This window comes from Lepidochelys olivacea (genome assembly GCF_965140295.1).
Source record: "Lepidochelys olivacea isolate rLepOli2 genome assembly, chromosome: 21".
Taxonomy (NCBI): Eukaryota; Metazoa; Chordata; order Testudines; family Cheloniidae; genus Lepidochelys; species Lepidochelys olivacea.
Genome location: NC_140431.1, coordinates 4,396,689 through 4,420,497, shown reverse-complemented (window position 1 = coordinate 4,420,497; position 23,809 = coordinate 4,396,689). Strand labels below are relative to the sequence as shown.

Genomic DNA, 23,809 nt, shown 5'->3' with positions numbered 1-23,809 from the left:
AACAGATAATAGAGTTAAAATTTTAATCAGTTTGTTGTCCCCCCTTTATGACTCCAGATTTTTTATTAATCTTGTGCATTTTTATTGAGTTTTCTTCAGGACACCTGCAGTATTTATGGCCTCTCTGTCGAGGATTGATGTTACGTCCTTGTTTTTCTCAGTCCCCGCTCCAATTCCAAACTCTTTTAAATCATCTAGGCATCTTCTGCCCTCCTCCCCCTCCATTCAGTTCAAAGCAAAGAGCTTATCACAGGATCTATATGTCTTGGAGTTACAGGATGGAGAGTTATATCACAAATTATTCCCAGAGACTCCTGCCGGTCTGCAGCTCCTGACATGGGATATTTGCTAGGCAAATATTTCACAGCTAACAGAAGAGACACAGACCGTTTCTTCACATAAAGCCCTAATGGGCTATCGTGCAGTTGCACTATGTTTTATTCCTATTCTGCAAATAAACAGGGCAGTAAGCAATTGCCTGATGTAACCTTGCTTATGAGAGTTTGCAATCCTCTCCCCCCATTCTATTGCAACTGATCTGTAAAGCATTATAATGGTAGGGAGGAGGCTGGATAGCAGAGGGGGTTAGCTCACTTGCCCTTTAACCCCAAATTCATACACACACATGTATGTACATATATACACCCCATGAGTGCACTGGTCCATCTCTCAGTGTGGCTCAGTGACAGAACTCCAGCTTTGTGTTGTGATTAATGGCAGCTTTTGTATTTCTATGGTGCCTTCTGGCATTAAAGTGGTCTGCAAACTAACTAATCCTTGGAGCACCCTGGTAAGCTAGTACTTTCCACAGTTTGTGGATGGGGAAATTGAGGCAAAGAAAGGGCGAGTGTTTGGCCCAATAACATGCACAGTGGCAGAGATGAGAATAAAATCTGGGAGTTCTTGTCTTCTAGTTCCATGCCCAGTGTGCTGCCTTTTGCATGCACCTTGATTAAGGTAACTGAAGGTAAGTATCTGGACTTCACTCATTGAGACAGGCAGAGAAAGAGAGAGCGAGCGCGCGCGCGTGCAAGGAATATATAAGCAAGTGGCCGCAAACTATAAAGGAACAGAAATTAGAATAAACCTGGGTACTGATTAGAAAACCACCTACTCCCTAATCTCCTTCCTTTTACAGCTGCCTATTCTGGAACAAGAGACCTGAGACAAGCCCCCTAGAGCAGATGTTAATTAACTGCTACCGGTCAAACCTACCTGGCATGTGCATATTGTAACCCATTACAGCTTCAGATGAGGTTGAGAGGAAATCTCTGTTGGCACATAAAACAGCTCTCTCCTCCCCTTTCATTCAAATAACCTTCAAGAATCAATCTCTCCACCTCCCTGGCTCTTCCATGGCAGAGTTCACCTGCCTCCCACTGGCTCTGAGGGAGAAGGCCCATCATTTATATGGGCAGGCAGGGGCTCAGTCCGTTCTCTTCTTTGACTGCCTTGCCCTTCTTGTTGGGACGTGAGGGGAATCTATAGGGGCTGGCATTAATCTTTTCCACCTCCCACCAGGTAGCGGGAGGGAGTGCAGCTCTGCTCATAATATTCTGCATAAGGGTCTCTGAACTACATCAAACTAGTATAAAAATGTCACATAAGCCATGAGAAATCACTCATGTGCTCTGTTGCTCCCCCCACCCCTTTAAAATTATTTCTAAAGGTAAAATTGGGATACCCACCAGCGATTCCCAAGCAGGTAAGGATGAAAGGGCATGATGCAGGATTTGGGAACCACAGAGGCCAGACTCTCATTTACATAAAAGTCCCTTTACTCTGCTCAGGTGGTGCCAAGAAGCCCTAATGGAGTTTTACACCCACTTGCACTTCCAGATGTGAAAAGGGCAGTGTATCTCCATCTATGGCATTTCCATGACTCTTGTCACTGAATATCTGAGCCTCACAGTCATTCATGGATTTTATGCTCCCTCGAATGGATGATTTTTATTTCTATTATGGTAGTGCCTAGGAGCTCCAGGTCCTTGTCCCAAAGAACTTCCAAACTAACTAACCAACCAACCAAGGATGAGTTTGCTGGCAGGAATGTTCATGGAGGCAACAAAGTTTACATGGATATTGAAGAATGTTTATGGGAGATAAATTTTGGATTTGGAAAGGCAAGTATTCTTCCTAGAAATCTCATTCTAAAAGTTATACTCCTCCAATCAGGGAAGAGAAACATATATCAAGTGACCTATGCATCCGATCAAAATATGAACAAGCTACAAATCAAGAGTTATTCAAAGAAACTGTTCAGAAAATAACAAAGCACAAATAAACTGGAGGAAAAAGCACAATCTGTTCACAGACAGGAAGAAGGAGGTGAAGTCCAAAGAAATTACTTGCTATGATTTGTTCATCTTTCTCTGTTTACAGGTCAAGATCCTTCTAACTGCTGCTGTTGCACACTATACGTAGTGTCTGGCAAACTATCACTAATAAATAATAATTAATAACAGTAATAATACCACCGCCACCACCGCCTAGTTCTTGTCGAGCACTTTTTCATCAGTAGATCTGAAAGCGCTTCACAATCTTTAATACATTTATCCTCACAGCACCTCTGTGTCAGGGCAGTGCTATTATCCCCTTTGTGCAGATGTGAAACTGAGGCACAGAGAGGCTAAGTGACTTGCTGAAGGTCTCAAAGGAAGCCTGGGTCACTAATTACACAGTTTCTGCAGTCAGAATTTAGCTGACAGCTTTTATATAAATTAGAAAGAGGAAAGACCTAGTAAGCCCCATTTCCCCTGACTAGTTCAGGATTATCCTCTACAACCAACTGCAGTATTGTGCTCAGCCCTTTATAAAATATCTCATCAAGCCTCATCTCACTAGACTGTAAGCTTCTTGGACCAGGGGTTGTCTTTTGCTCTGTGATTGTACAGCACCCAGCACACTCTTGGTCAGGGATCTATTTGCTACTGTAATAGAAATAATAATATTAGCTCTGCATGACGAACAGGAAGCAGAGCATCTGTGGGCCTGGTTATCCTGATGCTTACATCACTTTCACACCAGTCTACGTCCATTCATTTCAATAGTTGCTCATGATTTACACAGATGTAAGTGGGGGCACAATCAAAGTTGCTGTTTATAAAAGTGCAGCTTTGACTCAAAGGTGGACAGAAAGCAGACATATTGAGTAAGAAGGGGTTACAACCTTGCAGTCATAAAATTTCTCCTGCCCTGCAGGGTAAATTTAATTGAAAAGCTCTGAGTTTCATTTATAAAAAGGTGATTCCCTTCATGACAGGTGGAAAATTAAGGCTCCAGGACTGCATTTTTATAAAGCCTCTTTACTAACTATAACTATCACTTTAAGGGTGTTCCCAGCAAACCGCAGTCAGATCCTCTCCGAAGAGGAGGAAACCTCGGAGCCTTCCTTACACATGCAGACACTGTCGGTGTTGGGTTTATGATAGATTTACCACTCGAAAGAAAAGTCTTTAATTCAGAAGCTCGTGGCAGATCCCAGACATTTATGACTGCTCTGCTCTCCCAGTGTCATTGACCCCTCAACTGCGGCTTAATCATTGCAGACACATCCAAGGTGGAACACGTCCACATATGCTGCTGAATGTACAAGGTGCATCCTTCTGCCTCGTTGATTTCAGCAGGAGTCAGTGAAGCAGGCGGAAGGGCCAGCAGCAGCAAGGACCTCAAATTCAGAATTGTATTTCATTAAAAAAAACCCTGCTAATTGAATTTAGGTGCCTGTAAAAAATGAGAGGCAGTTTATGCTGGGCACAGAGCTAAAACTGGCATTCCCTCACCACAGATGTGCCAATGCATCTTAGTCTTGATCTGCAACACCTCCTGCTATTCCAGTCCTGAAACACCACATAATTCTGCCAATGCATCTCAACCCTAACCTACAGCACCTCCTGCTATTCCAGTCTTTGGACATTGCATATGTGCCCATGCATCTCAGTCCTGATCCGCAACCACTGGAGTTACTCCAGTACTGGCTCCCGACAGAGCTCTGCTAATACAGTTTGCCTCCTCCTGCTATTTAAGTCCTGTGCAGCCTGTTAGCGGAAACACTGCTTGGTGGAACGGTGCTGAATTTTGGGGGATTGAATTTCTGCTATAGACACACTTCTCTTATAACCTAAGAGCTATTTAGAGCAAAGTGTACAGAGGACGAAGGCTGCACCCCACGTAACACACCCTAATAATAATTTCTAAAGCATACATTTGACAGTACCCTGAAGACAGCCCTCAAAATGGAGTTTCTCTTTCCTTGTGTGCCTTTAAACTGGGCTGTGGAGTCGTTGGTGCTGCTCCTTTACTGTTAAAAGACGTGAGAGAAATCAAAGAGTCTGCACTGGAAAAAGCTGGTGACAGAACATGACAGGTGCACATGTGGACTGTAGCTAAATTGGAGTGAACTGCCACCACTGGGAAGTGTGGGGGTGGGGCAATGAGACAAAAGCCGTTGTGAAGGTGGAACCACCATACATCCGATGGCACTCCAGGCTCTCAGATTAGATACCTGTTCTTTCCAATTCATTTAAGCGTAAACCTGATACCAGCCACCTTTAAATGTGCAAGAAGATGAGCTTTTTGCTGGAAAATATCCCCACTTTGATATGGCTTCTTGATTCTGTGTAATACTGACCCAACACAGATTCTTTTATTTCACTCCTAGTTTGCTCTAGTATCATCAGGGGTGTTGGTGAAGACACACAACTCAAAGAACAGCTGAACAAGCAGGAGAGCGCATGTGTTTTGGTGGACCCTACGAAAATGGTGGCGTTTAAAAAGTTGGTTACAGAGAGATGCTAAATATCTGTTTAAAAGGGGAAAGAGTAACATGCATCACAGAATCTGGATGACCTTCCCCACCAGATTAATAAATAATTTCTGGCAGCTCTACTTCAAGGTTAAACTACCTGTCCATGTCCCTTTAACTTGGGTAGAAATTTCACAGTGTTTTCCTCTGGGACTCAAGACCTTTAAAGACATTTTTATTGTGCATTTTCAGTTCTTTTAAAGGCATTTCCCGCTATTTACAGCCTCACAGCTTTGGCAATTGATGGGCCTTTCTGCTTTTCTCAGTACTGACCCCTTTTAAATCACTGGGCACCTTTTCTGCACAGGATTCAAGGAAAAAAATATTACCCAGCATATTTTGCTGAACTATCACATCACCAGGATATAGGGATGCAGGGTCATAAGGAGATAGACTGCTGGAGAATTCCATATAGAATGATGTCCTATGATCTCTAATACCAAATCACGAACCTTTACCACTTGGGCTAAGGGAGTAAGGGCTCCCCCTCTCCCCCAGTGTAAATTAGGAGACTAAATACTTTTGGGGATTTGGGCCTAAGTCAGGTAAGTAACCGGGAACGCAGCAGGCCTCTATCATTACTGGATTACTAACATAGGAGACACATAACAGCCATTGCCAGTGCAATGCACACACATCTACAGCTCAAAATGGAATTTACGCTCCAGGTATGTTTCATTATTTACTAATTCTCTCCACATCATTTTGCTTCACAATTAAGCAAATTAGAAACTTTGATGAATATTTAGGCCCTCTCACCTCATAAGAGATGAGTTGGAGGCATCCATGCTGGATTTCCCTTGGAAACCTATTTCAAACTCAAGTTGTTTTTTCTCCCGTCTATGGGTGTGCGTGAGAGATGTTGTGGCCCCAGGAAAATGATCGCAGCATCCATGTTTCAAACTGGGGCATTCAATTTTAGAAAAGTCACACAGCTCCTTGCAATATTTAGTTTCTCTGCCTGGGCATAGCATCATGGACTCAGTGCCAAATAAAATAAACGGAATAAATTGTCTAATCCAGTGGCCTAGTGCATTCTGGGAAGAAGTCCTAAATTTGTAGCTCTTTATAGTAGTTTCTATTACTAAGTTGCTATAATTAGATGACTTAATTAACTACAGGGATGTTCTTTTTAGGGAGAAAAATTCCCTGCTCATTCTATAAACCATTTATTCTCTGGCATTAAATAACTTTCGAGCTAGAGAGTATATTTTCCTCCCGCCTCCTTCTTTGCTCTGACCTGGTTCACAGATGATCTTTTGCAAATGACAATGAACTAGCTAGTGTGACTATAATACTACTACCTAGCTGTTATACAACACTTTTCCTCTCTAGATCTTAAAACACTTTACAAAGGAGGTCAGTAACATTATCCCCATTTTACAGATGGGGAAAATGAGGCACACAGAGAGAAATCAACTTATCCAGAGTCACTCAGCAGCCCAGTGGCAGAACCAGGAACAGAACCCAGGTCTTTTGAATCCCAGTCCAGTGCTCTGTCTACTAAGCAACATTGCCTGTTGTGTCACTGCCTTCTAGTGGATGGACATGGAATGGCTCACATATGTATCATGGGCTCTATAATGTAAACAGTTCATGGAGATTCACCTTTAACTGAAGTGGAAGTGGCCTGTGTTTTTACTGTAGGAGGATCTGGGTTCTATCACTGAGGTGCTCTGAGTGGCCATGATGTGTAGCATGGTGTAGGATAGCACAAAGCACATAGGTGATTATACATTTGCTACAGTGTTGATTTAAAACCTCAAGACCTTTTGTAATACCTCCCACTCTCCTTCTTGTTGGGGAATTTCATAGGCATACTACAACATGGCGGGCTGCAGCCATGGATTTGAAAAAACCACATTCTGACAAGTAACCTGACTCTTCTAAGTTGCTGTGGTCCCAAGTGATAAGGATGTGATTGTGATCCCTAGTACAGCCACCTTCTAGCGGTGCCATTCAGATGTAAGGCTCTGAATAATTCCAGGAGGAGGCTGAGAAGGTCAGAAGGAATTCAGCTGCGAAGGAAACGCAGGTGCCCTTCCTTCTCGTTGCAGAAGCTGTGGACATCTCCTGTTCTAACGGTACGGGACTCAAACTGACTTCCCATTCACCACAGAAACGAGATTAGGGCCTTCGGGTGTGCTGCAATATTAAAACAAGAACACACCCCATGTCATACATCTGAGACAAGCTCCCAACCCGACTTAGGGTAATGAGTCTTTCGTTACCACCTTTTCAAGCAGGGTGGATGGGGTGGGGGCGGCAGCGCATTTCTGTGCTAACAGGTGCAGAAAGCTCCACATTCAGTATTGTGCCTCACAGCGACGATGGGGTTAACTCAACATGGAAAAATCCATTGACATCTGGACCTCTTCAGATGTAACCTCCCACCCTCCCCCACTCACAAAGCACCAGCTCTATTAATCTGTATTATATCGTTGTGAGTGATGGCCACTAAAATGCTTAACGGAGTCAGTGAACCCAAGAGCCTGGCTTAGCGGTTGGGACCGCTTGTGTTTCCTCATCTCAGAGAGGAATGGCTCGCACAGCTCTGTTACAGTTGAGGTCCTGTATTATTAACACTGTGTTGGCTCCCTTAAGCAACAGACTCCAGTGGACTGCAGGCCATAAATTTCCGTCATAATCATTTTAGTCTTGCTTTGTACAGTCTGGTCCCTCTTTTCAGAGGGGTAGTTTATCATGCTCGTAAACAGGTTCAGAGGAAAGGCCCTGCAGACAGTAAATATTGATGAATCTTAGAGGAGCTGACACAGCCAGGAGGCAATGACTCAGGCGCTGACTTTCTCTCTCTCTATCTCTACTTGAAATCTCACTTTGGTTTGGAGTGAGTTAATACCCTGACCTCTGATCTGGGCTCACAAGTGAGATGAGTTTTAACTTTGTCAGACTAGTCTTCTGTGGTGTGAAACAGTCCCCAGGAAATTCTGCCTCATTTATCACAACAAGCTTTTTCTGTTCCAGGGGGTACGGTGGGTCAGGACTGAGGAGCACTGACGGAGCTGAGGGCCTGGGAAGATGCAAGTTAGGACTAAAGTGCATTAGCAGAGCTCTAAGAGTGTAGATAAAGGACTGTGTGTGTATCTAACTAAGTACTTAGATGACCCCCGTCGTATCAGAAATAACCATTAATAGATATATCCTCACAACACCCCCGTAAGATAGGAAAATATCCCTATTTTAGAGATAGGGAACTGAGGTAAAGACTACATGACTTGCCCATGATCACACAGGAAGCCTGTGGCAGAGCCAGGAATAGACAGCAGTTCTCCTGAATGTCAGTCCAGTGCCTGAACACTTAGTTGCATTGGAAGACCTTGCTTGCACAGCATATGCCTGTAGCAGGTCCTGGCTCCAGCCCTGTTTGCAACAATCACTTGTGTTCATAAGCATTTTAAAAAAAATCTCACTCAATCCAGAAAACAAAACAAAAAATCATAACAGGCATTCCAGCAAAGCTATGCAAAATCAGCCTCCTGCCAAACTTGCTGAGGGGAATGAATGGGTGAGGCTTGTGCTTGGGACATATTTTCCTAGTAGACCAAGATCCAAATCCCCAAACCATATTTCACTGATGGCAACTCAACCCAATCTCCATTTCTTACAGACAATAGCTTGCTAGCATGGAGGGAAGTTCTTTCACCCCTCAAGCACAGATGGCTGTCTCTGGTCAATTAAGCCTCTTTGGCACTGTACCTACCTGTACTGACCCCTGAACTGTGCTCAGGTACAGTGCACAGGAGTAAAGCTGCAGCCATGGAGGTGTAGAAGAGCACTGCTTACCTGTCTTTCTGACATGACATACAGATACTTCTGGTCGATGGAGAAGGCCATGTCTCGAAGGATCGGGCTCCCGTCCTTGAAAACTGGGACCATTTCATACTGAATTCCACCATGGGGTGGGCCATCTGCTCGGATCTGAAAAAAGGACAGGCAGATGACAGGTTATGTCACTACAGCTGAATGTGCAAAAGCACGGGCAGGCTAGACACGAAATGCAGAATCAGTGTTTGTGATAAGGCAAGGAACGCTCATAACCAACACGAGGGAGCACGAGTTAAAGTCGAGGAGCTTTCTACATCTCAGTGCAACATTACTTCCACATGCTATGAGAAATCGTGAGACTTCCAGCCAGGAAATGTGGAAGAACTGGGAAGCTGGCATGGTGAAACGGGAACTTCACAGGCTGATCACAATTGTCTCACTCTTACTTTGCTCGCTTCCCACCTGGCTGTTGGATTCAGATGTTGCCTTTTGTCTGAAGCTTAGAATGCAACATCTTTGGGGCAGGGACATTGATCTTTGTATGTACAGTGCATGGCACAGTTGGACCCTGGTCTCTGAGTGCTTCCACAATAACAATGACAAATAATAAAGAAAACCTTTCCAGATCCTCAGCTGATATAATTTGTGTCATTCCATTGACTTTATGACTCTACTGAACCTTGGGGAAAAGGAAAAAGAGATTCAGAAAGAAATGGTCTTTCACCATATGTCTCCTACTGAATCAGAGAAGAGCAATAATACACCCTGGACAATGGAAAAACAAAATCAAACAAACAGGTACTCCACTATTACTTTTAGGCCTGCCCTATACACAGACACTTGGAGCTGGATGTCCAAAAGTGCTGAGCATGCAACATGCACTCAGTGTGAGTTGAGTTCTTTTGAAAATCTGACCACTAAATGCTTGAATGGGAGCTGAGCTCTTCGGAAATCTGATCCGGATTGTGGATGATAAGGCTGTGTGAAAATTTTGCCCATGGATTCTGATTCTGATCTGATTTATACTAGTATAAGTCCATTGACTTCAGTGAAGTTACTCCTGATTTGTACTGGTGTGAGAGAGGAATCAAGGTCTTTATGTTTATACAGTAACTTTGGGAATATGAGTTATAATACTAAGCCATTTAAAATTATTGACCATCTATGACTTCCCATTTTCCCACAACCCCAAATTCAATATTCCATCTGCCAAAACAGGGGAGCGAATAGTTTTTAGGAGTATGATTGGTAAATATTGCATATTTATTTAGAGACAGAAGCTGGATCTGATCTGATTTACAGTGGCCACTCTTCTATTCTAGTCAGGTTCCTATACTGCTCATCACCATGGTATCGGAGCTCTTTTCAGAAGTGCATTAAGTGAAATGACTATCATTTGTCACACACACGCTTCTCTCTGTTTTCCTTTCTTCTCTGACTCAGGGACAAAACTGTGTGTGAATTGAAACACACACACACACACTCACAAACTTTGGATGTGATTTTCAAAAGCATCTCATTCTAAGTGACTCCAGATCACACGTCCTTTTGAAATGGGACTTGTGCCTGTACAATCACTTGTTTGAAATTCACCCTTTGGTTACAGTGGAGCTACCCCCAATGCATCCTGGGTTTGAGAGCAGAACCAGCCCCAAAGTTTCGTGCTATAACAGCATCCAAGAAGAGGACTGACTCATGCTGACTACCATACCCCCTCCCCAGTGGGGAAGTCCTTTAAAATGTTAAGACACTAAGGCCTGAATCTGCCATGTTCTGAGATGATATGGTCCTCTGAGATAATATGCCAGATTCACAGGTTCCAGCAAGAAACATCTAGCCAAAGCACAAGCTGCCAAGTGGATGGATAAATAGCTCAGTGGTCACATGGCTTGTTCCATTCAAAGGTCTCCTAGTCTTTTGGCATGGTGATTTGAAGCTGGATGATATAAATCCCTCTCCCTGCAGGAAAACCCTACGCAAGTTATAATCAACCCCACTGCTGGTGAAAGGCATGCCGCTGCTGAGATCATACCACCTCTTCCAAAAATTAATAATTTATGACCTTGGGGGCTGGGAGGAGAATAAAACAAACAATTTACATTGTGTCTTTCCTACCAGGATTTGCATATTTAAATAGCCATTTGATTACAACACGGTGTCTACATAACACCAAGCTGAAAACACTGGCAATCGTCAGGCTGGGAGATTAGACCAGCCATGCGAGCCAGTGTCTCCATGGTGCCCACTGATGGCCCAGTGGCTCTCAGTGACAGAGACACTGTTACATGCTGGCCAGCAAACCATAGCATGCACCAGGCACTTTTAAAGCATGTGCACACTGCCCTGCTAGGAAAGGAAAGCACAGGGGGACTAGAGTCTTGTAAAAACCTCATCGCTAAGAAGCCATCTGCTGCAGACTCGTGCTGGGCTGTCTTGCTGGATCCCAGCCTGCTGCTCAATTACTCCGTGCCTGACTGCTGGAGCTGAGGCATAAAGAATTCAGCTTTGGAGGAGGCTGAATCTTCAGGAAAGGCGATGGGGCTTGTGGAGGAGGCATGAAACAATTCTCATTTATCTCACAGGCAGCGTGCATGGGGGGCGGAATCCCTGTCTAGGGATGAGAACTCAGAACTGGGAACCAGGAGAGCCTGGGATCTAATCCTTGACTCTGCTACGAACTCACTGTATAGCCGCTTGTCAAGTCACTGCAGGGGGGATTGTGGGTGGCTCAGCACCCGTGGAAAAATCAGGCCGTGTGTCTGAGCCTCAGTTTCCCTGCCTGTAAAATGGGGACAATAACCCTGATCCTCCTTTGTTAAACACTTAAGATATGGTGACCAGATGTCCTGATTTTATAGGAACAGTCCTGATATTTGGGGCTTTTTCTGATATAGGCACCTATTACCCCCACTTCCTGTCCTGATTTTTCACACTTGCTATCTGGTCACCCTAACCTAAGACCTGTTTGCAAAAGATGCCATGCCAGTGTGAGATGCCATTATCAGACTCATAGAAAAGGGAAGTCACCCGCATCCCTTCACTAAATACAGCAACTTGTTTGGAAGAGCCATGGGTACCTCCCTGCCAGACCAGAACAGCGAGTTGCGTTTGCATGTCCTGACACGTTTATTTTCTGGGTATCTCTCCCGTCTCTTCACCTTTTTAATTTTTTCTTACTAATGAGCAGAAAAGGAACCAAACTGAATCTGAGAATAAGAGAGAAGGAGTTTGAAATCTGCACCTAAACCCAGATCTGAATTCCATTATTACAGATTCTTTAGCAAACTGCCCCAGACTTTAAGAGTGGGAAAGTTGGATGAAGACAGAGGAGGAAATCCTGTTGTGAATTACAGTGGTGTAAAGATACTCCACTGCCTTCATGAAGTGCAGAGAGATAAGGGCAGACTTTCATCTTGAATTTCCCAGGGACAATGTATAATGTAATGGACTTCCATGGATTGACTCTAGCATTATGCTGCTGTATCTGAGAACAGAGCTGAACCCTTTGTCTCTCTGGAGTTCACCGGTAGAGGTGGGTGGGAAATGGATTTTCCATCTCACAAGAACGTTTGTGATTTCCTGTTCTTCACTGGGATGAAACTGAGACCTTTCAAAATTTGTCATGAAAAACCAGAGAGAAAAAGAGGAGAGCAAGTGAGAACCGCCCCACCCACCCCGGAACCAGTGGTCATGGCACTAATGTGAGAAATGGGAAAACCAAGTTCAGGTCCTTGCTCTGCCTGATTTATGATGGCAAGTCCCTGCTCATGCATGTGCTTTCTCTCTGCTTTTGAGCAGAAATTCCATCCTGGCCCTGAGAAAACCCATCTGATAAAATCCCCTTTTGTGGGGCAAGTTTGGAGTTTGATCCAACAGCCTTTTCTGATGAAAAACTGTTTATTCCAAAAAATTCCCGACAAGCTATATTCACCCAGTCCCACTGCATAGTTACTGCAAGCAAGCTTCTCTGTATGCCATCACAGCTATTTAAACAGCAACCAGCACTGAGGTCCCAAGCAGAGCACTGTGAAATCACACGAGGAATAAACAGCAGGAAGCGAATCTCACAGGCTAGAAACGTTTCCATGAAAATATCTGATTAAAGGCAAAATGAGGGGGGAGGGGAATACAACACATGAAGGAGCAGAAAACTTTCTAAAACACAACTGTTTTACAAAGTTCGCCCCTGGGGTTTGAGCAGCTCTTTATGTTGCTCCTCTCTCTAGCAATGAGGTCAGACAGGATTAATAAAAAGAGATGCCACCGGACAAACCTAGTGCAGTCAATTGTTGGTTGTTGCAAATCAAATTACAATTAAGGGTGGATTTGGCACTATGTTTATGAGTCTGCCCTTTTAAACTAGACAGAGTGGTGTCTAGTCAACGGACCAGAGCATTGGGACTCAGGATTGCTGGATTCTAATCCTGACTCTGTCACTGGCTTGGTGCGGGACATTGGGCTTCCCCTTAACTGTGCCTCATCTGCGCAAATGGAGATGAGAATATTGACCTCCCTCAAAGAAGTGGCCAAAGGCTGACTAGTGTTTGTGAAGTGTTTGGAGATTGCTGGATGAAAGGGGAAGAGCCACAGTATATTGCATGGATGATGAATGTGGAGAACATGCCCCATAAACACTATCAGCCACATGCACCTGATACATTATCGGCTCTTATTCATTTGGGCGGGTACTTTCTACAATACTGATGATTATCCTGCTCTGGAAGGGATGGCAGTGCTGGGATAGTGCTATCAGCCACAATGGTGATGGATTCACCATTATTCACTCTACTTTCTGTTGACACTTGAAACAGACCAAAGAAAGAATTTAAGGCTTGTGGAAGAGCAAGAGTCCCATGATGCTTTGCAGTTAAGCTAACTTCAAGGAATGGAATTTTTCTAAGTAACAACCTTTAGAAATTGCTGCAACAGATATCATAGGAATATTAACCACAAATATGCGTCAAAGGTATGAAGAACTGAACAAACCATGTGACCACTGAGCTATATATCCATCTGCTTGGCAGCTTGTGCTTTGGCTAGATGTTTCTTGCTGGAACCTGTGAATTTGGCATATCATCTCAGAGGGCCATATCATCTCAGAACGTGACAGACTCAGTTGTTAGTGTCTTAACAACATAACCCCGCAACAGGAAATATGCAATGACTAACTAGATGGTATGGAGGCAGCGGCAAAGCTGCAAGGGAACAGAGGACTTAGAAAATAACCTGTGATAAGAAGTATATACTAAAATGAGGAAGTGGATAATGGTTGGAGTGATGTGCAATAATAAGGGTATACTTGCCCTAAGCAAACAGGAGGAAGTAGAGACCATTTGAAGTCTGAATGCAGGCTGTCAGTGGACTACAGGGCAGTTCCTTCACAGGTGTTGGGAACTGTATGTCTCTCTGTATATGTGCTATCTGTACTCTTAATCAATACAAGCAATCAAGTGATGAATATGAGGTTTCTTATTATTAAACCAATCTGGACTTGAGAGAACCCCTCTCAATAAACATACACTCACAATTAAATCAGTATTTATCAACTAATTGGTTATCAATTGGTCATCGATTGACAAATTATTAATAATCAGTTATTAACATTTGTGTTCACTATAGCACGTTAGTGGGACATACAAAAAGGCATGGTATCATGAATCACAGAGCCCCTCCAGTGTATGGCTGGTATGAAATAGGCACACGGTCCTTCAGGCTTCCTATTGCCATCTTTCTTGTTGAAAGTTTCCTGCTCTGCAGGGTGAATTCCACTGAACAACACTGAGTTCCTGTTAAATCAACAGCCCAAAATCACACTTTCCCTTCCCTCAGGTAATGTCCAAAACGTCAGCTCTTTCTGACCTTAGCGCAGGGGAAAGTTGAAGATTCCAGGACTGTACCTCAGTCATTTAAACTGAGGTGCAAAATCAATCCCACACTGCTCCTTTCCTCCTGGAGTCCTTGCATCAACACAAGCTGCCAGGAGCCATGCAATTGATCTAGTGCCCTCTATAAACTCCCTACTCAGTTAGTGACTTGCCTTTACCAGCTGCTATGTCTCCAAGCCTAAAATGTTCTCTCAGCATCTATCTTCCTCCATCTCTCTCTCTCCATCCACCCATCATTAAACTAGCTGTTTAAAGCTGTTTCCACGGCAACTGTCTCTCAAGTCCCTCTGTAAAAACGTCTGATTGTAATTTGTGGTGCATTTACTGGCAGCTGCCAGGCCTGCTGGGGTGGCAACTTTCACTCACAGAGACACAGCCTGACTGGAGTCTACGAAGAGGACACACTGTCATTTCCCACTGTTCTCCCATTTCCTTGACCAATAGACATGCCTCTTCCTAGTCATCCTAGAGACAGGGAGGCCTCATGGATAAGGCACTGGACTGGGACTCAGGAGATCTGTGCTTAGTTCCAGCATTGCCACGCACTCCCTGTGTGACCTCAGGCAAGACACTTAATCTGTGCCTCAGTTCCTCCTCTATAAAATGGGGATAACAACTCCTCCTCCCTTTCCCCGCGCTTTTTTCTCAGCAAGCCACAAACTCTGTGGTTTGTGGTCTCTTACCATGTGTATGGACAGAACCTAATAGTGGCATTTCGCAAGACTACTCGCCAAATGAATGGTTAGGGCATGGAGTATATGCAGTTCACATCGACTCAGTCTAGCAATATCAGTAGAATAAATGCATGCATATGAGAGAGAGAGAGAGAGAGAAAGCTCTGTAGTATCTAAAGGGTTAAAACTGCAAAGGGGTTTAGGAGGGGAGGTAACCAGCCAGATGAGCTGTGTGGCACTCACACAGCTGGTTGCTTTTAATCTGCCCTCTGAGCTGCTATTCGTCTGTAGAGAGTCAGTTATATTAAACTCTGTGCCTTGAGCAAGATTTGTCAGCTCAGGTACAAGAGCTCTGAGAGTGGTTACAAGAGGCTGTGGGGGGCTGGGCAGGGAGTGCACTAACTGCAATGGCTGAGAGTGAAGCAGCTGCAAGCAGGATGTGTGGTCCGAGTTCATGTGGGCTTGGGCTGCTGGAGAGAAACACCATAAATATTCACCACCTTTCAAAAGGGAGCCTGCTCTCCTAGGGAAGAGGCATTCACTTCAGCTCCATTTCTCTCTGTAGCTGGCTCCTCCTTTGTGCTGTTGTTACATGCACTAAACTGCCGCCCTTCACCTCTCCCAGAATCTGGGCTGTGGTTCCTCCTGTGATATTTCAGGCCCTGAGTGAAAAAAAAAAATCACCCTATATATAAATTCCCAGGGATCGTTCACCCCAATACGCCCCTTCGGAGGATACTCACGCACCAGCTAAAACTGCTTCTCTCCTTTCTGATTGGCCACAGAGGGCCACTCTCCTCCCTCCAGCTGAGAGACCTGAGAAGCCGTTTCGTTCTTAGGGTGTCCAGTAGCTCAGACTTCTCTGGCAATTGTCCCTGCCCCCAGAACCAAGCACAAAATCTCTGAACTCCAGCTGCCTGCCTTGTGTCACGAGAGCCCTTCCCTCATTCTTCTCACAGGACAACCCCAAAACCAGGTGTCTCGTGCCACAACACCCAACCACGCAGTGGAAGATGCATCCATTAGACAGAACACTCTCCTCCTGACAGTTTGGTTTCCTTGGCAACAAATCATGATGTCACAATGGAAAATATGATGACTTCAGTGAATGGGGAAGGAGAAAAAGGGATCAACTCCATGGCAAGAAGCTTTTGTTGATATTTGGAGTGAAATAATTTCCCGAGCCAACTTATGAGCATTCGTGCTGTAGCACGAGCCTTTCCAGTGTCTGGCAACTGTGTCAATAAACACAATGCCACAGACACCAGGAAGAGGAGACCTAGTTTAGTGTAACACCTGGAGCCCAGGAATGCAAGGCACAAACTCCAAAGCCTGAGCATGCAACAATGGCCTTTCTGCATGTTCAGCAAAAATCTCTTTCCTATTACTCTGCCTGTGCATCGCAGCACTGATTGCGAATGAAACACTACGACCTTGTCCAAATTCACAAAGCGAGGCTGCGCCTGATCAGTACCCAGGTCAGAGACCTCTAGGGGGCTCCCAAGCGGTCATGGTGTTGATTCAGGATGTGGTGCTTGCAATATTTACTCAAGCTCTTCGGGGAACAGAAGAGAGGAGGAGGATGAGGATGGAGCAGAGGCTCTGGGATTTGGCTGCGAATCAGAGGAGTCACCTGGGATGGATATAGCTCTTTCCTCAATCACTCTTGATGTGTGTTTGCAAATATGCTTGAAAAGCGCCAAACAACACACTCTGCAAACCCAAATATCAGTGCTGGCTCAGAGTACACAGGGCCAGCAAAACGCGCACACACGATGAAACAGAATGCATTTCAATTCAGAAATTGCAGTTCTTCAAAAGGCATTGTGGAGATTTATGTGGCTAATACCCCTACAATACAGACTGCAGGCATAAGCTCTGCATTATCTTAAGAGATTAGCAAAATATTATATTGTGTCATGTATATGTTGCAGTGTAGCACCCCCGGTGACAGTGTATGATCCATTTAGGGCTCTAATATGACATGAAGCTCCTACTTGCCTATTACATCAATGCTTCCGCTATGTATTTTGCCTGGCGTTACAACGATTACTGTACCAAAGCGAAGATTCATCTGGATCTCCTTCCAGTTCCTCCCAGCAGGCTCCCATTAAAGGGCATTGACACTCTTTGTGGGAACTTCCTATGATTAAATTACTTGTCTCTTTTCATTATGAGTTTTTCAATTAGACTGAATCTCCTGGTTAAGAGCTCAGTGCCAGAGAAACATCAGCATCAGTCTCTGTCCACGAGGACGGACTTCCTGCCTCAGATCTAAAGAGCAACGCAAGGCCAGTCGATGTTCACTTTTCAAGAGTTGCAGCTACTTTTTCAGGTGCACGGGCACACAAGAGGAAATGGACTCAAAGGCATCTGTATTGTTAGCTACCTACTGTAGGTGTGACATGCCCTGGAGAGACTCTGTATGTGCACAAAAGGTATGCTGCTGAAATGACTCTCCAGGTAAGGAGGCGAGGGGCACTGGGTGTGTCACTTGCTCCTCTGCTATTTGCATATAACAGTGGCAAAGTAAAAAGCACCAGCAGCCCTGGAGCCTTCCCTGCCGGGGTTTCTAGCCCTGCGGGGTGAATTCCATTGAACAGTGCTACGTTTCTGTAAAATGGATATCCCTGACGGGGTTTTAGAGGTTTTGGAACTGCACACCAGTGTGTCACTGCATCTATTACTGGAAATGAAAAACAAAGCAGCACAGAAATGCCTTCTGCTCCTGATGCCTGTCTTTGCAGAATTAATATGACGACTTATTCTGTACTTTCAGCTGTATGAGGCCGCTCTCATGACGTCTTGCTTTGGTGATGGGAAAACCTTCCATGGAGAACAACATGATTCTGGCTGGAGCAAGCAAAGGCCTACAATCCTACCAGGCCTTTCCCACCCCACATTCGCTCCAATTCTGTGGACTTTTCCCTGCCTAGTCCTGGTGCTGAACGAGGATTCTGCGAACAAGGGGTTCAGCAATGCAAGCACTCCCCAAAGACAGGATGAAATAAACAAACATCAGCCAGAGACCTCCTGTGTGTGGCTCTTTCAAACAATCTCTGCAGAGGGTATTTACGTTTGCTAATCCAATGTAATTAAACGGGGCAGTTCTGCAATCATATCAAGCTTAAAAAGGAGGTGAGATGCACATGGTGATAGAGTATTTTTGCCCTCCAGTGAACTCGCTTTTTCAGTCCCATTTTCCTATTTAAAGGTAACCCAGGCTGGGGGGTTGCATATTATCAGTGCTCCCATATCATCTGCCTTTACAATGCCACTGAGACATTAAATGCAGCATTCTGAAGTACTGGCGATTCTGGCACCCTAATACAGTGGGCTAAATCTGTACAATGCAACCCACAGCTCCCCATACCGCTCACAGGGAAGCATGGCCCAGAGAGATTACAAGTTGCTTCATAAAATACTCCAACAGCTCTTTGGACCCAGTTCAGAATTATCCTGTGGAGACAAAACCTGACTCAGCTGTCACTGAAGTCAGTGGCAAATCTCCATCAACCAATTAATCCCCCCAACATTGCTGTGAGCTAGGTTAGTACCTTTTTACAGGTGACTATGAGGAGGCATAATAAGGTCAAGTGACTTGGACAGAGTCATAAGACAAATCAGTGGCAGAGCTGGAAACACAACCCTGGAATGTCAACTCTTAGGTGCCCCAGTTCAACTGCTAGATGACATTCCTCTCCATTTATACCCTAGACTTTATGGGACTGAGATGATAAATGGGGCAAAACCCAACCCTAAAGAATTTGGGCCTCAATTCCCCATCTAACCCTTTGTTCTGACATAGGAAGGAACAATAGTGGTGTGATTAAATACCCAGTCCTCTGCGTGGGAAGTTTCCCTCTTGAAATTAAAGTGAAACAGTAATCCTATTAAGTGTCTTTCCTTTAAATCATAGAGATGTCCGTGAGGAAATTAATGACAACCTGTTATGCACACATTCAATTCAAATCAGTGTATCCAATTACCTCCATTACCTGGAGGCCCCCTCATATCCCCGTCTCTTTCGCTCCTGTCATATTTTCTCTATTTAGCCCTAAATTATGGTAGAATAGAGTCATTCTTGGTGGCTTCTTCTCCATTTCTCCCCCCGAAGATGTTATTGGGTAGGCATCAATATGGGGTTCATTTCTAAAGGTCACCAATTTGCCATGCTTAATGGCTAGTAGAGAAAGAGACCCTCAAGAGCAAAATGAGCAGCAAAGTTCCCCTCTCCAAAGCATGAGAAAAATCCATCAACTGCAGAGCCACCTTGTTGTGCTAGAGATTAATTCCCTGCAGGTTTCCCTTTTTGAACCTTTAGAGGATCACCTGGGAAGGAGTCAGTACTGTTAAGAGCCCCATGCAAAAAGCTCTGCAGATGAAGCCATTTGCAGCACACAAGTGGTTACATTGGACCTACAAAACCCAGCAACTATGCTACATGTTCTTGAGCCCCATCTACTAGCAACTTATCTATTAGTTATATTTACACAGAGACATAGACATAAAGCACTCTTGTAACAAGTACCATAGGGAGGTCCATAGGTAGGGCTAACGCAGAGTAGCAAGGCTCCCAACGTGAGAGAGCGCAGTAGAGCATTCGGCTGTGGGGCGAAGGGGCTATGTCTCTCTCAGCGTCCAGATCAGTGGCAGAACCTCCGTGCTGCATGTAAGTGTCAATCAGACAGCTGCAGAGCCAGGATTGAAAACCTGCAGTGGCTCTCAGGGCTCAGTGCCAGCCACACTCACTCCCCTTCAGAATGAAATCAAATATAGAGAAAGGGGTCTGTACTGCTGCAATAATCCCATCGTGCTACAGTACGTATCACTGCAGTGTCTGAGCACGTCACAGAGCCAAACTGAACAGCTCCATGGGTAAGGAGGTGTTATCCCCATTTTGCTGATGAGGAAACTGAGGCACAGGGAAGGGAAGTGACTTACTAAGGTCACCAAATTAATTTTACTGCTTGTTTTACACAGCAAGTGATTGGGTCAGCTGAGAACAGAACCCAGATGTCGTGACTCCCAGCCCTTAATCAGATCCTTCATCATCTTCAGATACTGCCGAGTCTTCAGCTCCACGCCAGTGGCTATGGTTCTTTGGGATGCCGTCATTCCTCTCAAGACAAAACAGAAGCAGTTGGTAGGTCCAGGGGCCCTTTGATATGAGGAGTCATAACTATCCTGACCAAAAGCACCATGAAGGCTGATGAGTCTTTACTTGCTTCCTGCGGCTTTCCAACACAAGCGTATAACGACAGCAATTGTCAGGGTGCTTGCTTTACCCTGGCAGTCTGAAACAACAGCAGCAATTGACATGAAAGCTTTGAGTCAAACATGCCGCCAAACAGAGATGGTTGAGGTTGGGCTGAAAATCCAGCCTGACATATCAGCTCTTCTTCCTTCACGCTGCTGGGCACCAGGCAAACTAAGCAACAAGCCAGTGTGAAGCCAGGAGAGTCTGACTGTTTGGATTTTCCAATCCCAAACATTTTCCTACCCTATCCTCTCCCCTTATTTAAGGGACGTTCCAGGCATGTGCAGATGAACTTCCACTACCCTTGTTTCATTAGGATGCCGGATTTCCTTGTGGACTGAATCGAGGTTCCTCTCTAATATGGTACAATCCTTATTTCTGGGGACTGCCAACTACATTTGTTTGTGTGAATCGGCATGTGCATTTATATCTTTAAAAGACATAGGGAGGTGGATAGGGAAGTAAGACAGCCATGAAGCAGATTAGAATAAACTGGAGAGTAAGTGAGTAAGTTGCTGTGTCTATAGCTGTTCACTGGGTGCTTAGAGCAGGAGTAAGAGAAAGAGGACTCAAGCCTGAGTTTATTTTTTGGGGGGTCCATGACCCAAATTATTTATAGATCCCAGGCTTTTGTAACTTCAATACTCATGTCAAAAATCTCTCTCTGAGACACACACACACACGCTTCCCAACCCCATAGCTCTGGCAGCGTTAGCTAAACGATCAAAGTCACAACCCAGGGACGTGGAGTTCCCTGGAGAAAGACTCTCAGTCTGTCCATAACTGCTGCGATAATTGGAGAGCAGCACAGAAAACTGGAACTGCCTCCCTCTGCTGCCACCTCTCCTTCCTGCCACTCTGCTGAACTGGGGCAGCAATAGGAGACACCGAGCAAGCGGGCAGGGCAGGACAGGACTTCATTTCTATTATTTGGAGCAATTGCACCAGCAAGTGCCACCAACCACAGAAATACCAACCAAGCAAATGCACCCAAATTAACTCTCACTCGCAGCCATTTCAGCACCAGGGGGTTGAACAATCTGCATTTGACTCTGAGGTTCCCATTTAAAACTATTGCTTTTCCCACTTGTTTTCTAAGCTTCCTCCATATGCCTTTTGTCCAGCACAGGGGGAATGCAATTAGCACAGAGTGCATAAAAATGGAGAGAGATTTGCCTGCTTTAAATCTCTTCCCATTGTACAGGCCAAGAACATCCAAGGGCATTTTGGACAAGGAGGGAGAACGAGGAAGGAGAACTGGCACTGCAGTCAGATAGATGTCATGCCAAGGGAAGCACAGATCTCTTCTGTTTCAGCAGAAGCCCGCATATCCCCTGGCACATGACAGCTAGTTGTGACGCTGATGCTCAATCTACCGCTTTGCAAGTGCGCCTATGAGGCTGCTTCAAAGAGGCTCAGATAACCTACTGCAGAAAAGGGGTCAGTCAATTCAGCCTCTCTTACTTGCAGGTTTGAAAGAAGTCGGGAAGTGGAACCAATTCCCTGAGCAAATGCTTCACCACCCCCCGTCCTGCATGCATGTGCACACACTGGATGCATCCGATGAAGCGAGCTGTAGCTCACGAAAGCTCATGCTCAAATAAATGGGTTAGTCTCTAAGGTGCCACAAGTCCTCCTGTTCTTTCTGCGAATACAGACTAACACGGCTGCTCCTCTGAAACCTGGTTTATGTAGAGTAGTTGTAGCTGTGTCGGTCCCAGAAGTAGAGAGACAAGGTGGGTGAGGTGTGCTAAACAATCTGCTCCACCTTGCTTTTAGCAGTGGTGCTCGAAGTACCTTTCCACACCTGAAGAGGTGCTGTGTGTGGCTTGAAAGCTAGTCTCTCACCACCAGGAGTTGGTCCCATAAAAGATATTATTGTACCCACCTTCTTTCACACACTGGTGAGCTATTGTAACATCTCTCCTGTGTGCTGCTGGGCCGTGCATGCTGGTTTGTTATTGTGTACGTTACCGAGCACGGCCAACACGCACTGTGCCATTGGAAGTGGAAGACATCTTGCTTTTAACAAGGTTTGCTTGTGAGCAGTGGCGCTGGGCATACTGGTTTGTTATTGCAGGGTTGCTTGTGAAAGCTGGAGCTGTGAAATCTGATTTGCAAAGGGAGAATTATTTACAAGTGCTGGCACTGTGTATACGGTTAAGTTATTGTAGGGTTGTGGATGATCATTGGCCATGTTTATTGGGCATGTTGCCGGTAATTTATTTTTACAAAAAAAGGACCAGAATCTAGAGCAGAGCCTATACAAAAAGGTAAAGCCCAGAAACCGAACAGCCTTTTCCAACCCTGTACATAAACACAGACTTCCATTATCTCAAAAAACGGTTTGACTAACGGACAACTCAGATGCTTTGGCTGAGCTGAGGGCAAGAAACTCATCTCACACCATCCCAGGAGCTATACTTAAGCATCCTAAAATAAAAAGTACTCACTAGTCCCCCCGGGCTGCTCTTTATGGCAGCAGCTGCAGCACAGATCCAGTGAGTGAAACACAAAGGAAAAGCAGAGAGAAGCAGCTCTGATGACAAAGCCAAAGCAAGTGAAAGGCGATTGCACTGCAGTGCTAGGTGCTCCACGACACGGGAGAATACATCACACTAGCAATAGAGCCAATTTTTCCAGTTCAGCAAAATTTGAGGGGGAAAAAATTCAAGCCATTCACTGAAAGTTCTGCATAATTAAAGCAACAAAAAGGACGGTTTTTCTTCTCTTTAAATATTTTAAAGACCTTTTAGAGATAGGTGTCTTTCATGGTTTCCTTTTTATGTCCTTCCAGCATCTACATGTATAAAGTACAGGTGAGGCTGGGCTCTCTCTTTTCCTACAACAGTCTTCCCACACTCCGCAAAGCCCCTTGGAATAGGTGGCTCGTTTGTCTTCCTGCTTGTGTGTTAGGTACTAAAACTCTTAGGCAGTGGCCCACTGGCTGCTGTGATCTCACCTGGTAAGCAGGGTGTATCTCTCTCTCCTCCCACATCATTCCCCGCCTCTCCCGGTCATACCAGAGCGCCCCACTGTATTTACCCTCAACACCACTGTGAGGTCAGGCAGTGAGGTTGTCCCAGTTGTACAGACTGGGAACAGAGGCACAGAGAGACTAAGACCTTGTCTGCACTTAAAAGTTTTGCTGCTTTAACTGTGGAGGCATAATAAAAGCAGCCACCCTCCCCAGTATAGACACAGTTATACTGGTATGCAGGTACTTGTGCCCACATAGCTTTTTCTGGTTTGGCTAAGCGAAATAAGCTGTACATGTATTAAGCATCTTATACCAATAGAATTGCATCTGCTCTAAATTGCATTTACTGGCATAACTATGTTGGTGGAAAAAAACAAACCACAACCACCTCACCCTCCCTGCCCGCCCCCAACATGCTGG

The 23,809-nt window shown here is 44.9% G+C and overlaps 1 protein-coding gene across 2 annotated transcripts in view; it reads right to left on the bottom strand.

Moving 5' to 3' along the window:
• PLXNA2 (plexin A2) overlaps positions 1-23,809 on the bottom strand; it is a 315,976-nt gene that overhangs the window by 159,802 nt on the left and 132,365 nt on the right. For both annotated transcript variants that reach the window (XM_084611054.1, XM_084611055.1), the window contains exon 4: positions 8,609-8,743. In XM_084611054.1, the coding sequence (XP_084467180.1) occupies positions 8,609-8,743 (135 nt within the window). The remainder of the gene's footprint in view (positions 1-8,608; positions 8,744-23,809) is intronic.